Raw genomic sequence first — 16,210 nt, forward strand, 5'->3', positions numbered from 1 at the left:
AGTTTGGCTCTATAGCTTGAACCTTGTAAATTATGCTGCAATGAACATGGGAGTGCAGATATCTCTTTGAGCTGGTGTTTTATTTCCTCAGATAAATATTCAGAAGCAGAATTTCTGAATCATATGTAGTTTTATTTTTAATTTTTTGAGGAGTCTTCACACTGCTTTCCATAGTGCCTACATCAATTTACTTTCCTATGAATAGTCAAATAAGGAAACTAACAATTTTCTCTCCATTTATGTTCCACGTGTTGACTTGATTACAGAGTAATCAGGATGCCTGAAAAAATAACTACCTATGAGTCCAGAAGGGCAAGGAATATCATCATAATAATAATATCAGAAGGCTGGAAAGATTGAAGAATTAAAATTGTGTCTCATCTATCATAAACTTGGCAAAGGAACATAAAACAATTTGGTAGGCATGAAATGAGCTTGTCAACTTCACATGCCAACTACTGTCCTAATGCTTTATACAGTGATTTTTTACTTATTAAACTTAATATAAACCAAGAACTATGACATAATATTTAGACCCACTTTCCTAACAAATCCTTTAAAATTGAGAACAGAAGACTATTTCCTTAACAATGTAAAGAATATGAAGAATATTTAATCTTAAATCAGCATCCCCCTTAACAATGTAAAACTAGATACTTAACTTTTGAAATCAGGAACAAAACTTTGCTCTGAAGCTTCTGGCCAAAGCATTGAAATAGAAAACCTAAATAAATGTAAAACTTTTTTATAAAAGAGAGCAAATACACAGATATGCACACATACAGACACACACACACATATATATACATGTATATAAATATTCTTTGCAAGTAACTTATAGACTGAATTTATATTTACTATATAAGTCTAAGAAAAGCAGCTGAAAGTTTATCAGAATTAACAAGTTCAAGAAAGTGATTAGATATTAAATATGGGAAATCAATTTTCTCTACTATCTTAGCATTAGCATTAAAATATTTTATGAGAAAGAGTAATTTTTTTCCAGCTTTATTGAGTTGCATTCAATTGTACAACCTAATGATTTAATACCCAGCACCTCACACAGTTACACATTTTTTTCTTGTAATAAGAACTTTTAAGATCTACCTTCTTAGCAACTTGTAAATATATATAATAAACTATTAATAACTATAGTCACCATGCTGTATATTATATCCTCAGAACTTGTTTATCTTATAACCAGAAATCTGTACTTTTGATTGCCCTCACCCATTTTGTTAAGCCTTCACTTCCCCCTCTCCACCTTCCCTCATCCTCTACCCTGCCTTTGGCAACCACCAGTCTGTTCTCTATGAGTCTGACTTTTTAGATTCTACATAAAAGTGAGATCTTGTAAAATTTGTCTGTCAGTTTTATTTTACTTCGCATAAAAATAATCTCTTAATAAAAGCAACAACAAAAAACAAAATTAAGTATCAAATGGTAAACTGCTAATAAGGCTCCAATTATTTAACCTTCCTGTATCCATGCCGTTTGCCATTTGACTTCACAGCTCCTCTTACCAAAGAGGTGGAGGCACTGTATTTCCCCTCATAAAATCTGGACTGCCCTTGGTGACTTGCTTTGGCCAAAAAAATAAGTCTAGGAGTTTTAGAAACTAAATATTTTTTCTTGCTTGCTCTTTTCCCTTTACCACTGCTAAAAGAACATACCTGGGACAGCTATCTACACTGCTAGAAGAAGAAATATATACAGAATGGCCAAGTTGTACTGATCACCCAGGCAAAGTCATCCTAGATCAGATAACATTCCAGGGACATCCCACTTCAGATGCAAGTGGCCAGCCAAGACTAGCAAATTTACCTAAAGTTGCTCAGTAGTGTCTGACTCTTTGTGACCCCATGGACTGTAGCCTACCAGGCTCCTCTGTCCATGGGATTTTCCAGGCAAGAGTACTGGAGTGGGTTGCTATTTCCTTCTCCAGGAGATCTTCCTGACCCAGGGATCAAACCCCAGTCTCCAGCATTGCAGACAGGCGCTTTACTGTCTGAGTCACCAGGGAAGCCCTGGTGGTTAGCAAATTTACCTAACCAACCAACAACTAACCATAGACAAATACGAAAACTCAGTCAAGACCATTCAAGTCAGGTCCCAATTAGCCAATCAATGAATATGCATAAGATAAATGTCACTGAAGTTTTGCAGTTTTTACAACAGTGCTATGATGACAATAGATAATACATACTATTTTAAAATATTACTAACATAGAAGCAAAGCCACTGGCTATGCTATTAACTGCCTCTCTTGAGACTCTGACCCTGTGTCCTGAAGGATGAGTATTTAGAGAATTCTTGCCTCTTGGGAAAGAGTTGCCAAAAAGAGGCATTCCGAAAAAGATCACCTTGGGACTTTGCATGAACAAAAATAAAATTTTACTATATTATTATTGATATTTTGTGGTTTTTGTTATAGCAGATAGCTTATCCTAAATAATATAATGTGTGTGTTCAGTCACATTCAACTCTTTGCGACCCCCATGGACCCGTAGCCCTCCAGACTCCTCTGTCCATGGGATTTTACAGACAAGAATACTGGAATGGGTTGCCATTTCCTTCTCCAGGGGATCTTCCCAACCCAGGGATTGAAACCACATCTTCTGCATCTCCTGCACTGGCATGCAGATTCTTTACTGCTGAATCACCGAGGAAGCTCCAAATAATACAATACCTAAGACCAAATTGACTTTCACAATCTTCTACTTACTTAAATTCAGTAACAAAACACTCTGAGCTTAATTATTCCCTGCCTTGCTTATATTCATCATGTCCTCCTTGATTCAGACCTTTCAATACATAATGAATTATATACAATATATACATAGAGGTTATATCCATATCATAAATATATTAACTATACAGATGTATGTGCCTTGAAAATAGATAATTTATATACTGAATTTATATTTATAATAAATATAACAATAATATAATAATTAATAATGTGTTCTTGAGCTTACACATTCTAATGTATCACCTAACAATAATAGTTGGTAAATCATTAAGTCCTTTGGGTCAAGGGGACTGATAAGTACCAACTTAAGCCAAAAGAGTGGGTGTCTAGGTCAAACCAAAGATAATTTTACTGAGAAAGTTGCTATTGTACACTTACTAGATGCCCAGGCATAAAATGAACATTATTGGAAGATACAAAGAACTATGCAGAAATGTCCTTATGTTGGCACATATATAGGTTATTTTCCTAAAAAGATGTAAGCTTCTTATAAGCAGTTACTGGGTCTTCTATATCATTTGTTTCATAGTTCTAAGCATTAGGCAGTAAACCACTAGCAAGCACCTGTGTGTACAGTTTTTCACTAGATATAGTATCTCCTACAAATCCTTAGAGTGGCTTTCATTAGTTTTGAATCAACTGCAAATAATCACAAAACATTTAAAATTTAAGCTAATTAAAACTACTCATTAGGAAAGAAAGTAAATTGAAAGAACATTTGGATTGCAATTTATAATGTGCAAATTCAAATCAAAATAAGTAGAGAAAAAGAATCTGTGGCTTTTTTGACACTGCATTGGCTATGATTTCTTGGATATGACACCAAAAGCATACATAATAAAAGCAAAAATAAACAAGTGGGACTATTTCAAACTAATATTCAAAATACATAAAGAACTCATATAACTCAATAACAAAAAAATGGACAAAAGACTCAAGAAGGCAAATGGCCAACGAGTATATGAAAAGATGTTCAGTAACACCAGTCATCAAGAAAATATAAATCAAAACCACAATGAAGTATCACCTCTCACCTCTTAGAATTGTTTTTATCAAAAAACAAAAGACAACAAGCCTTACAACAATGTGGACAAATTGGAACCCTTGTACACTGCTGGCAGGAATATAATATGGTGCAGTTGCTATGGAAAGCAATATAAAATTCCTGAAAAAATAAAAAAACAGAACTACCATATGATCCAGCACTTATTTGTATATATCTTAAGGAAATGAAAGTAGGATCTCAAAGAGATATCTGCCCTCCTTGAAGAATTATGTTCCTTGAAGAATTATTTACAATAGCTAAGATATGGAAACAAAGAGCCATCAGTGATGAATGGATAAGGAATATATAGTATATACATTAAAATGGAATACTATTTAGTCTTTAAAAAGAAGGAAATCCTTCCATATGCAACAATGCAAATGAATCTAGAAGACATTATGCTAAGTGAGATAAGCCAGTCACAAAAGGACAAATACTACATGACTCCACTCATTAGACGTCTGAAGTAGTAGTGGATTTTGCCACGATCTTATAGGTGAAACAGGGAGTTGTGGTTCAATGAATATAAAGTTTTACTTATACAAGATAAATATGTTGTGGAGATATACTGTACAACACAATGTTATTAATATGTCAACAAAATTATACTGTGCACTTAACATTTTGTTAAGAGGGTACATATCATGTTAAATGTTCTTACCACACAAAACAAATGGGCATAAGGAAACTTTTGGGGGTGATGGATATGTTTATTACCTTGATTATTGTGAATTTATGGGCATGCATATTGTGTCCAAACTCATCAACTGTATACATTAAATATGTGTAGTTTTTTAATATTACAACTCAATGTTGTTGTTGTTGTTGTTGTTGTTATTGTTCAGTCACCAAGTCATGTCTGACTGTTCATGACCCCATGGACTGCAGCACACCAGGCTTCCCTGTCCGTCACCATCTCCCCGAGTTTGCCCAAGTTAATGTCCATTGAATCGGGAATATCATCCAACCATCTCATCCTCTGTCACCCCCTTCTCCTCCAGCCCTCAGTCTTTCCCAGCACCAGGCTCTTTTCCAATGAGTTGGCTGTTTGCATCAGGTGACTAAGTATTGGAGCTTCAGCTTCAGCATCAGTCCTTTCAAAGAGTATTCAGGGTTGATTTCCTTTAAGATGCACTGGTTTGACCTCCTTACTTTCCAAGGAACTCTAAAGATTCTCTAGCACCACAGTTCAAAAGTGTCAATTCTTCGGCACTCTGCCTTTTTTATTGTTCAGCTCTCACATCCATACATGACTAGTGGGAAGACCATAGCCTTGACCATACAGAACTTTGTCAGGGAACTGATGTCTTTGCTTTATAATACTGTCTAGGGTTGTCATAGCTTTCCTGCCAAGAAGCTATCATCTTCTAATTTCATGGCTACAGTCACCATCTGCAGTGACTTTGAAAGTGTTAGTTGCTCAGTCGTGTCCGACTCTTTACGACTCCATGGACTGTAGCCTGCCAGGCTCCTCTGTCCATGGAATTCTCTAGGCAAGAATACTGGAGTGGGTAGCCATTTCCTTCTCCAGGGGCTCTTCCAGACCCAGGGCTCGAACCCAGGTCTCCCACATTGCAGGCAGATTCTTTACCATCCAAGCCACTAGGGAACCAGTGACTTTCGAGCCCAACAAGAGGAAATCTGTCACTGTTTCCAACTTTTCTCCTTCTATTTGCCATGAAGTGATGGGACTGGATGACATGATCTTAGTTTTTTTAATATTGAGTTTTAAGTCAGCTTTTTCACTCTCCTTCTTCATCCTCAAGAGGCTCTTTGCTTTCTGTCTTTAGAGTGGTAACATTCACATATCTTAAGTTGTTGATATTTCTCCCAGCAACCTTGATTCCAGCTTGTAATTCATCCAGCCTGGCATTTTGCATGATGTACTTTGCATATAAACAAGCTGACAATAACAGCCTTGTTGTACTCCTTGCTCAATCCTGAACCAGTCAGTTGTTCCATACGGGGTTCTAACTATTGCTTCTTGACCTGCATCCCAGGTTCTCAGGTGACAGGTAGGATGGTCTGGTACTCCCATCTCTTTAAGAGTTTTCCAGTTTTTCATGATCCATACAGTCAAAGGCTTAGCATGGATAACCATGACAGTGTAATCTCTCAGAGCCAGGCATTCTGGAGTGTGAAGTCCAGACATTCTGGAATGTGAAGTGGGCTTTAGGAAGCACTGTTGCCAATAAAGCTAGTGGAAGTTTTGGAGTTCCAGCAGAGCTATTTAAAATCTAAAAAGATGATGCTATTACAAGTTGATAAAGTTTTTTTTAAAAGTGAAAAAGATTCTCCTGTCATCCAATTAACCTGGAGTGTCTTATTAACCTAGGGTGGTTGAAACTGAAGAGGCAAGGGACTGCAATAGCTGATAAGTCATACGTATTTTTAAAAGGCTCAGATAAATGAATTTATCTAAACTATTAACAGGTGGCAGAAAAAAATATTGAGGAAAAATAAAATAATAAATGTAAAAGGCTGTAAAGGTTATAAAAGACAGAGTCAAAGGAGAATATATGTTGTATGTGTTGCCAATGGTGAAAGCAACATTAATGCAAGGGTTGAGAAGATAAATGGAAAGACAAGGACAAGCTGTTTTCAGATTATAAAGTATCCTAAGGCAGTTTTATAAAACAACATTTGGCAGTTTTACAAAGCGGAAATGACACTCAGCTGTGGAAGGGTCTGGTGGTGAAAGTAAAGTCTGATGCTGTAAAGAACAATATCACACAAGAATCTGGAATGTTAGGTCAATGATCAAGGTAAACTGGATGTGGTCAAGCAGGAAATGGTAAGAGTGAACATCAATGTCTTTGGAATCAGTGAACTAAAATGGACAGGAATGAGTGAATTTAATTCAGATACTACTGTGCACAGGAATCCCTTAGAAGAAATGGAATACCATTCATAGTCAACAAGAGTCCAAAATGCAGTATTTGGTGCAACCTCAAAAATGACAGAATGTTCTCAGTTTGTTTATGAGGCAAACAATTCAACAAGACAGTAATTCAAGTCTATGACTCAACAACTGATGCCAAAGCAGCTGAAGTTATTACCAGTTTTGTAAAGACCTATAACACCTTCTAGAATTAACAGAAAAACAAGAAGTTCTTTTCATCATAGGAGACTATAATGCAAAAGTAGGAAATCAAGAGATACCTGAAAAAACAAGCCAGTTTGGCCTTGGAGTGAAAAACGAAGCAGGGCAAAGGCTAACAGGGTTTTTTCAGAACACGCTGGTCATAGCAAACTTCCTTTTCCAACAACCCAAGAGACAATTCTATACATAGACATCACTAGATGATGAATACCTAAGTCAGATTTATTATGTGCTTTGCAGACAAAGATGGAGTTCTATACAGTCAGCAAAAACAAGGCATGGAGCTAACTGTGGCTCAGATCATCAGCTCCTTATTGCAAAATTCAGGCTTAAATTGAAAAAAGTAAAGAAAACCACTAGGCCATTCAGTTCAGTTCAGTCACTCATTCACGCCCAACTCTTTGCAACCCCATGGACTGCAGCATGCCAGGCCTCCCATCCATCACCAACTCCCAGAGCTTGCTCAAAGGTATGACCTAAATCAAATCCCTAATAACTATATAGTGGAGGTGACAAGTATTAATATAATCAAGGATTAAGTCTGGTAGAGGAAGCATCTGAAGAACTATCGACAAAGGTTTGTAACACTGTAGAGGAGGCACTGACTTAAACCATCCCAAAGAAACAGAAATGCTAGAAGGCAAAGTGGTTGTCTGAGGAGTCTTTACAAATAGTTGAGGGACGAAGAGAAGCAAAAGGCAAGAGAGATAGGGAAAGATATAACCAACTGAATGTAGTTCCAGAGAATAGCAAGGAGAGTTAAGAAGGCCTTTTGAGATGAAAAATGGAAAGAAACAGAAGAAAACAATAGAATGGGAAGGACTAGAGATATCTTCAAGAAAATTGGAGATATCAAGGGAACATTTTGTGTAAGAATGGGCATGACACAGGACAGAAAAAGTAAGGACCTACTAAAAGCAGAAGAAACTATGAAGAGGTGGCAAGAATACACAGAACTATACAACGTGTTAAGGACCTGAATAACTATGATGGTATGGTCACTCACCTAGTCTGACATTCTGGAATCTGAAGTCAAGTGGGCCTTAGGAAACATCACTACGAATAAAGCTAGTGGAGGTGATGGAATTCCAGCTGAGCTATTTAAAATCCTATGATGATGCTGTCAAAGTGCTGCACTCAGTGTGTCAGTAAATTTGGAAGACTCATCAGTGGTCACAGGACTGGAAAAGGTCAGTTTGTATTTCAGTCCCAAAGAAGGGCAATAACAAAGAATGTTCAAAGTACTGTACAATGCACTTATTTTACACACTAGCAAGGTTATGCTCAATATCCTTCAAGCTAGGCTTCAGCAGTATGCAAACCAAGAACTTCCAGATGTACAAGCTGGGTTTCAAAGAGGTAGAGAAATCAGAGTTCAAATTGCCAACATTTGTGAGATCATGGAGAAAGCAAAGGAGTTACAGAAAAAACTACTTCTGCTTCACTGACTATGCAAAAGTCTTTGACTATGTGGATTACAACAATCTATGGAAAATTCTTGAAAAGATGGGAATATTAGACCACCTTAACTCTTTCCTGAAAAAACTGTGAGTCAAGAAGCAACAATTAGAACTGGACATAGAACAATTGAGTGGTTCAAAATTGAGAAAAAGAGTACAAGGCTGTAGATTGCCACCCTGCTTATTTAACTTTTATGTCAAGTACATCATGAGAAATGAAAGGGTAGATGAATCACAAGCTAGAATCAAGAATGCCAGGCGAAACATGAACAAATTCAGATATGCAGATAATACCACTCTAACAGGAGGAAATGAAGATGAACTAAAGATCCTCTTGATGAGGGTGAAAGAGGAGATTGAAAAAGTTGGTTTGAAACACAACATTCAGAAAACTAAGATCATGGCATCCAGTCTCATCACTTCACGATAAACAAAAGGGTAAAAAGTGGAAGCAGTGAGAGATTTTATTTTCCTGGGCTACAAAATCACTGCCAACAGTGAGAGGAGCCATGAAATTAAGACACTTGCTTCTTTTATGGAAACCTATGACCAATGTACACAGCATATTAAGAAGCAGAGGCATCAATTTTCTGATGAAGTCAAAGCTATGATTTTTCCAGCAGCCATGTATAGAAGTGAGAGTAGGACCATAAAGAAGACTGAGCACCAAAGAACTGAAGGTTTTGGAATTCAGAGAAGAAAGTGTTCTCAGTGAATTTAGACAAAATGTAAGTTGAACTTTGATAACAGCCAGATGGGCTTTAACTTTCATTCATGCTTAAATTTCCACAGCTAAGAAAACTATGAGAAGTGCAATGCCTTATTCCATTTCTGACTGATTGTGAGCATGTGAAATGAGTGCAACTGTACGTTAGTTTGAACATTCTTTGGCATTGCCCTTCTTTGGGACTTGAATGAAAATTGACCTTTTCCAGTCCTGTGGCCACTATTTTTCCAAATTTACTGACATACTGAGTGAAGCACCAGGTATATTGTTACCCTGCTTACTTAACTTCCATGCAGAGTATATCATGCAAAATGAAATTGTGGATGAAACACAATCTGGAACCAAGGTTGCCAAGAGAAAGACCAACAACCTCAGACATGCAGATGATACCAGTCTAATGACAGAAAATGAAGAGCCTCTTGGTGAGGGTGAAAGAGGAGAGTGAAAAAGCTCACTGGAAACCCAAAATTCAAAAAAGTAAGATTATGGCATCCAGTCCTATCACTTCATGACAAACAGAAGTGTAAAACAGTGACAGATTTTATTTTCCTGAGCTCCAAAAGTCACTACTGACAGAAGACATGAAATTAAAATATAAAAAATTTGTCCCCTTTCCTCTCTTTCTCCAACTCCCATTACACTTGTTGGAATGCGTGTAATTTTATCATGGGTTTTCAGGGTTCTGTTCATTTTTTCAATCTGTTTAAATTCTTTGTATACTTTCTATTGATATACCTTCATAGAAATGATTTCTGCTATCTCAGAGTATCTCTATTTGCTGTTGAGCCCATAATTTTTAATTTAGCCATGCTTAACTCTATAATTTAAATCTGATTACTATTTAGTTTATATTTCTCTATGGATTATGTTATTTATATATTTTTTTGTTGACTCACTTTTAAATTTTTAGTTTTCTTTGAGCTTATCTATTGAAGTCTTTTCTAGTCTATCATCAAGGCCCATACAGTCTGTTTCCATTAATTGCTGCCTCTTTCTCTTAGTACGATTCACACTTTCTATTTCTTTCAATTTGTGGTTGAAAACTGGACAGTTTAGTTAATTTATTATAGCAACTCTACACTGTGTATCAAAGTAATGCTCAAAATTCTCCAAGCCAGGCTTCAGCAATACGTTTACGATGAACTTCCAGATGTTCAAGCTGGTTTTAGAAAAGGCAGAGAAACCAGAGATCAAATTGTCAACATCCGGTGGATCATTGAAAAAGCAAGAGAGTTTCAAAAAAACATCTATTTCTGCTTTATTGACTATGCCAAAGCCTTTGACTGTGTGGATCACAATAAACTGTGGAAAATTATTCAAGGGATGGGAATATCAGACCACCTGACCTCCCTCTTGAGAAACCTGTATGGAGATCAGGAAGCATCAGTTAGAACTGGACATGGAACAGACTGGTTCCAAATAGGAAAAGGAGTACGTCAAGGCTGTATATTGTCCCCCTGCTTATTTAACTTACATGCAGAGTACATCATGAGAAACACTAGGCTTGAGGAAGTGCAAGCTGGAATCGAGATTGCCAGGAGAAATATCAATAACCTCAGAGATGCAAATACCACCACCCTTATGGCAGAAAGTGAAGAACTAAAGAGCCTCTTGATGAAAGAGAGTGAAAAAGTTGACTTAAAGCTCAACATTCAGAAAACGAAGATCATGGCATCCAGTCCGATCACTTCATGGGAAATAGATGGGGAAAGAGTGGAAACAGTGTCAGACTTTATTTTTGGGGGCTCCAGAATCACTGCAGATGGTGACTGCAGCCATGAAATTAAAAGACGCTTACTCCTTGGAAGAAAAGTTATGACCAACCTAGATAGCACATTCAAAAGCAGAGACATTACTTTGCCAACAAAGGTCCGTCTAGTCAGGGCTATGGTTTTTCCAGTAGTCACGTATGGATGTGAGAGTTGCACTATAAAGAGAGCTGAGCACCGAAGAATTGATGCTTTTGAACTGTGGTGTTGGAGAAGACTCTTGAGAGTCCCTTGGACTTCAAGGAGATCCAACCAGCCATTCAAAAGGAAATCAGTCCTGGGGTTCTTTGGAAGGACTGATGTTGAAGCTGAAATTCCAATATTTTGGCCACCTGATGCAAAGAGCTGACTCATTTGAAAACACCCTGATGTTGAGGAAGATTGAAGGCAAGAAGAGAAGGGGACGAAAGAGGATGAGATGGTTAGATGGCATCATCGACTCAATGGACATGTGTCTGGATAAACTCTGGGAGTTGATGATGGACAGAGAGGCCTGGCATGCTGCAGTTCATGGGGTCACAAAGAGTAGAACACAACTGAGCGACTGAACTGACTGTGTATCAAGATGCTAAACAGTGTATTGAAAAGCAGAGACATCACTTTGCCAACAAAGGTCCATCTAGTCAAAGATACGGTTTTTCCAGTAGTCATGTATGGATGTGAGAGCTGGATCATAATGCAGGCTGAGTGCTGAAGAACTAATGCTTTCAAACTATGGTGCTGGAGAAGACTCTTAAGAGTTCCTTGGACAGCAAGGAAATCAAACCAGTCAATCCTGAAGGAAATCAACCATGAATCTTCATTGGAAGGACTGATGGTGAAGCTCCAATACTTTGGCCACCTGATGCAAAGAGCCAACTCACTGGAAAAGACCCTGAAGTTGGGCAAGATTGAGGGCAGGAGGAGGAGGAGGCAGCAGAGGATGAGATGGCTGGATGGCATCACTGACTCAATGGACATGAGTTTGATCAAATTCCAGAAGAAAATGAAGGACAGGGAAGCCTGGTGGGCTGCAGTCCATGGGGTCACAAAGAATTGGACACAACTTAGCTACTGAACAATAGCTGCCATAGTGAATTCTCCAATGGATCTGAGCAAAACAATTTGAAAACCTTCTGGAAAGGATGCCATTAAGAACATTTGTGATTCATGGTAAGAGGTCAAAATATCAACCTGAACACAGAAGTCTGAAAGAAATTGATCACAACCCTCATGGATCACTGAATGGTTCAAGATTTTAGTGGAGGAAGGAACTGAAGATGTGGTGGAAACAGCAAGAGAACTAGAATCAAAAGTGGAGTCTGAAGCAATGTGACAACTGCTACAATATCCTAAGATATCCTAAGATCAAGGCTGCTTAAGGATGAGAACAGAAGGTTGTTTCTTGACATGGAATTTATTCCAGGTGAAAATGTCAGAAAGACTGTCAAAATGACAGGACTGTTTAAAATGACAACAAAGAATTCAGAATTTTATCACTGATAAAGCAACAGCAAGATTTGACAGGATTCAGTACAATTTTGTGAGTTCTTCTATATGGAAAACTATCAAAAAACACTGGCATGTTACAGAGAAATCATTTGTGAAAGGAAGTTAATAGATGCAGCAATTGATCACTGTTGTCTTTTTTTTTTTTTTTAATGGTGGCAGTATCGTTAAGCTGTGCCTTAGTACAGATGCTGGGGCTTGCCTATGATGCTCTTTACAAAGACTGGACATTCTGCTAGTTTTTCTTGTGCAATGACATCAGAAAGTTAAGAGCTAAGTGGATGTTGTACACAAGCTCATCATCCATCATCTTCACATGGCCAACAGCCACTGACAGACACAGCATCTTCTTCATCTGAAACTTGATCATGGATTTAATGTCATCAGCTTTGGCCATCATGTTCTCATTGTGGGTTAGCAAGGAAGGGAATTTGCCAATGTTATTCAGGCGTCGGCCCAGGATTTGTGGGACCTGCTTAAACAGAGATTCTGAGGCCAAAAAGTCATACTTGTTAGCTAGCTTCTTGACCCGTTTTCTATTCTTGAGTTTCTTCAGTGCCTTGATATTCATGTGGGAGATTTATCCACAGCCTTAGCCTCATCACAGTGCTGCTGGTCTCCCAGAACATATACGGAGAACTTGGTAAGGGGAATGAACTTAAGCCTGACAGTGCTGAGAAGTGTTTGTCCTTCTGAGGTCACAGTTCTTCAGGCTGATCTGAAGATCCACCATTTCCAGAACATTTTGGCACTTGTGTTGATTCCCATGCAGAACTTCCTGCACTGTCTCATACAGGTGTCACAGGAGACTTCACTGCTCATGATGCCTCGTGCCACAGTAACTAGAAAAAAGTTGCTGTCTTATTTTTAAAAACTGCCACAGCCACTCCAAACTTCAGCAACCACTACCTTGATCAGTCAGCAGCCATCAACATCAAGCTAAGACCCACCACCAGAAAAATGATGACGACTCAATGAAGGAATCAATAATGGTTAGCTCCCTTAAGGTACATGCATTAATTTTTAGACATAAAACTACTGTACACCTAACAGATGATAGCATAATGTAAACATAACTTTTATATACACTGGGAAATCAGAAAATTCATGACTCACTTTATTACAATATCTGCTTTATTGTGGTTGTCTGGAATCAAACCCATCACATTTCCGAGGTTTGTCTGTATATCCCCGAGAGCAGTGATTTTGGTATTCCTTTCATGTTATTAAAAACTATGAATACGGGCATCACTACAGGTTATGTGCATATTTGTGGAAAAATTAGAAGATACATATGGAAGTCTGATGTTTATTGAAGCAAATATACAACACAGAAACTTTAAAACTTAACAATTACAAATATATCCACCTCAACTGCACGATGTGTTTTATACGTATGTATGTTTATATATATACACATGTACTTAAACTTTGCTTCATCTTTCAACTTTTTATCTGAGTAAAAAGAAGAACACTTTCCTCATTCAGGAGATTTTTGATGTTGTAATAATTACCTAGAAATAAAATAAGAAAATTAAAAATTACTTCCATAGGAATCATTTCCTTTTGATTAAATATTTAGTCATCATGTCAGTAATGATATATAGTGTTGAAAAAATTAACTCATCTAACCTCAAGTAACTCTTATCTAATTGTACAAACTGAAAAATCTAATAGTTAACCACTACCTATGATCTAGATAAAGCTTGAAAAAACACAAACTTCACATCATTCTAATAATGAATATAAAAACAAATTAGACAAAGGTGTAGGTAGGAAAAAAAATCTCCCTCTGAGCCCAATCATGTTTTAGGGTTGTTGTTGTTTTTAATTGAAATATAGGTGATTTAGGTGACTTCCAAAGTTATATTAGTTTCAAGTATACAACAGTGATTCAATTATTTTTGTAGACTATACTCCATTTAAAATTATAAAATATTTTCTATATTCCCTGTGCTGTACATTACATCCTTGTATCTTTTGATTTTTTCCTAGTAGTGTGTACCTCATTACTCTTCATCTGTCTTGTCCCTTCCCTTTATCCCTCTCTCTGCTGGTAACCACTAGTTTGTTCTCTATGACTCTTGTTCTTGCTTTGTTATATTTGTTTATTTTTTAGATTCCACATATAAATGAAAACAAACGGTACCTATCTTTGTCGGTCTAACTTACTAAACACAATTATTAGGTCTTTGAAACCACTATGGATTCCTCTAAATAAGATATAGACAATATATAAATAAGTATAAAAGATACTTATAAAAGATAAATAAAAAAGTATAAAAGTAAAATAAAATTTCAAAGTTAAAAGGCAGCAAATGTAACTCAAATAAATTAGATAACAAGTAACAGCAAATGCAAAATACACATGGACAGCTGCACATAAGGCAAATTTATAGTGCTGTGTACAATCCTGTGACTTTTATTAGACTTTTTATTAGAAATTCATACATATTAGGATTAACTTAATGAGTTTAAACTGTTCACAACAGTGTTGGCACATATAAAGGACTATATAAACTTAGCTATTATTATAGCTTTGTTTTTTCATTAGAATGTAAGCTACACAGGGCAGGGATTTTTGCCTGTTTGTTCATTGATGTATCCCACTTTCAAAGCACTGTTTGGTAGACTCTTAATCACATTTATTGAATGAACAAATTAAAATTCCTACCTTCAAAGACTTTTGCTCTTCAATAGCTGATGAAGGACACTATTCTGTATGTTTAAAATAACCAACTAAAAATTGTTTGATTACATAATGTCTTTGCAATAACATAGGGGAAATAATTTTACTTCCACACTGGATACAACATATCTCCTAACTAAGTATTTTTATATTCAGCAATTAGCAACTCATTCAATTTTCATGTACCAAAATACTAATATACCAACATTTATCTAAACAAAAAAATTACAATATGCACCAAAATGTTTGACATCAGTTGCATCATGCTTCATTTTGACCATTGTGGTTTCCATTTTCATGGTGTTCATGAGCAACTATACAAGTATTTAACTATGTGAAAGAAAAAGTTTGTAATTACTCTTACCTGAAGGAACATAGAATGAATCCCCAGTTGTTACTATATAAGGTGTTTCATGTAAGGTACATAAAAGGTAACCAAGATTAACATAAAAAACCTGTAAAATTAAAAATTAAAAACTCATTTTCAAATTGTAATACCACAACAACTATACTCCAAAAAACTTGAAGTACACATTGAAGGCAGAATAATGGTCCAATCTAATCACATAAACTTTACGTGAAAGTGGATAACTTTCCTGCTAGAAGTAGAGGGGGAAGATGAAGCAGAGGAGAAGTCAGAGAAATCTGAAGCATGAAAAGTTCTTTCACTGTTGCTAGTGCTGAAGATAAGACAACCATGAACCAAGGAGTGTAACCTATTTCTAGACACCCTGGCCAACAGCCAGTAAAGAAACAGGAACCTAAGTCTTACAATGACAAGTAACTGAATTCTGCCAACAAACTGAATGAATTTGAAAGCGGATTCATTCTAAGGGCATTCAGAGAGGAATACAGATCTTTGGACATCTTGATTCTAGCCTAGTGATACTCTAAGCAGAGACCTCAGTCAAGCTCACTCAATTTCTAACTTATACAACTGTGAGATAATACATGAATATTGTTTAAATTGTGTAGCAATTAAGTAAAGCAGTAATACAGAAAACTAATACAAGAAATTTCTTTTGTTATTATTTACTGTTTTTTTGGAAGAAAAGTTATGACCTTACTCCTTGGAAGGAAAGTTATGACCAACCTAGATAGCATATTCAAAAGCAGAGACATTACTTTGCCAACAAAGGTCCGTCTAGTCAAGGCTATGGTTTTTCCAGTGGTCATG

The 16,210-nt window shown here is 36.7% G+C and overlaps 1 protein-coding gene and 1 pseudogene across 3 annotated transcripts in view; both read right to left on the reverse strand.

Moving 5' to 3' along the window:
* Positions 1-11,862: 11,862 nt before the first annotated feature.
* LOC120862177 lies at positions 11,863-13,344 on the reverse strand (annotated as a pseudogene).
* A 96-nt stretch (positions 13,345-13,440) lies between these two features.
* The window catches only part of CENPC (centromere protein C), a 92,069-nt gene continuing 89,299 nt past the window's right edge, over positions 13,441-16,210 (reverse strand). For all 3 annotated transcript variants that reach the window (XM_040238292.1, XM_040238291.1, XM_040238293.1), the window contains 2 exons: positions 15,398-15,488; positions 13,441-13,858 (listed from right to left, as the gene is read on the reverse strand). In XM_040238292.1, the coding sequence (XP_040094226.1) occupies positions 13,788-13,858; positions 15,398-15,488 (162 nt within the window). In that variant the 3' untranslated portion in view covers positions 13,441-13,787. The remainder of the gene's footprint in view (positions 13,859-15,397; positions 15,489-16,210) is intronic.

The sequence above is a fragment of the Oryx dammah genome, unplaced genomic scaffold (assembly GCF_014754425.2).
Source record: "Oryx dammah isolate SB20612 unplaced genomic scaffold, SCBI_Odam_1.1 HiC_scaffold_3, whole genome shotgun sequence".
In the NCBI taxonomy this organism is placed as follows: Eukaryota; Metazoa; Chordata; class Mammalia; order Artiodactyla; family Bovidae; genus Oryx; species Oryx dammah.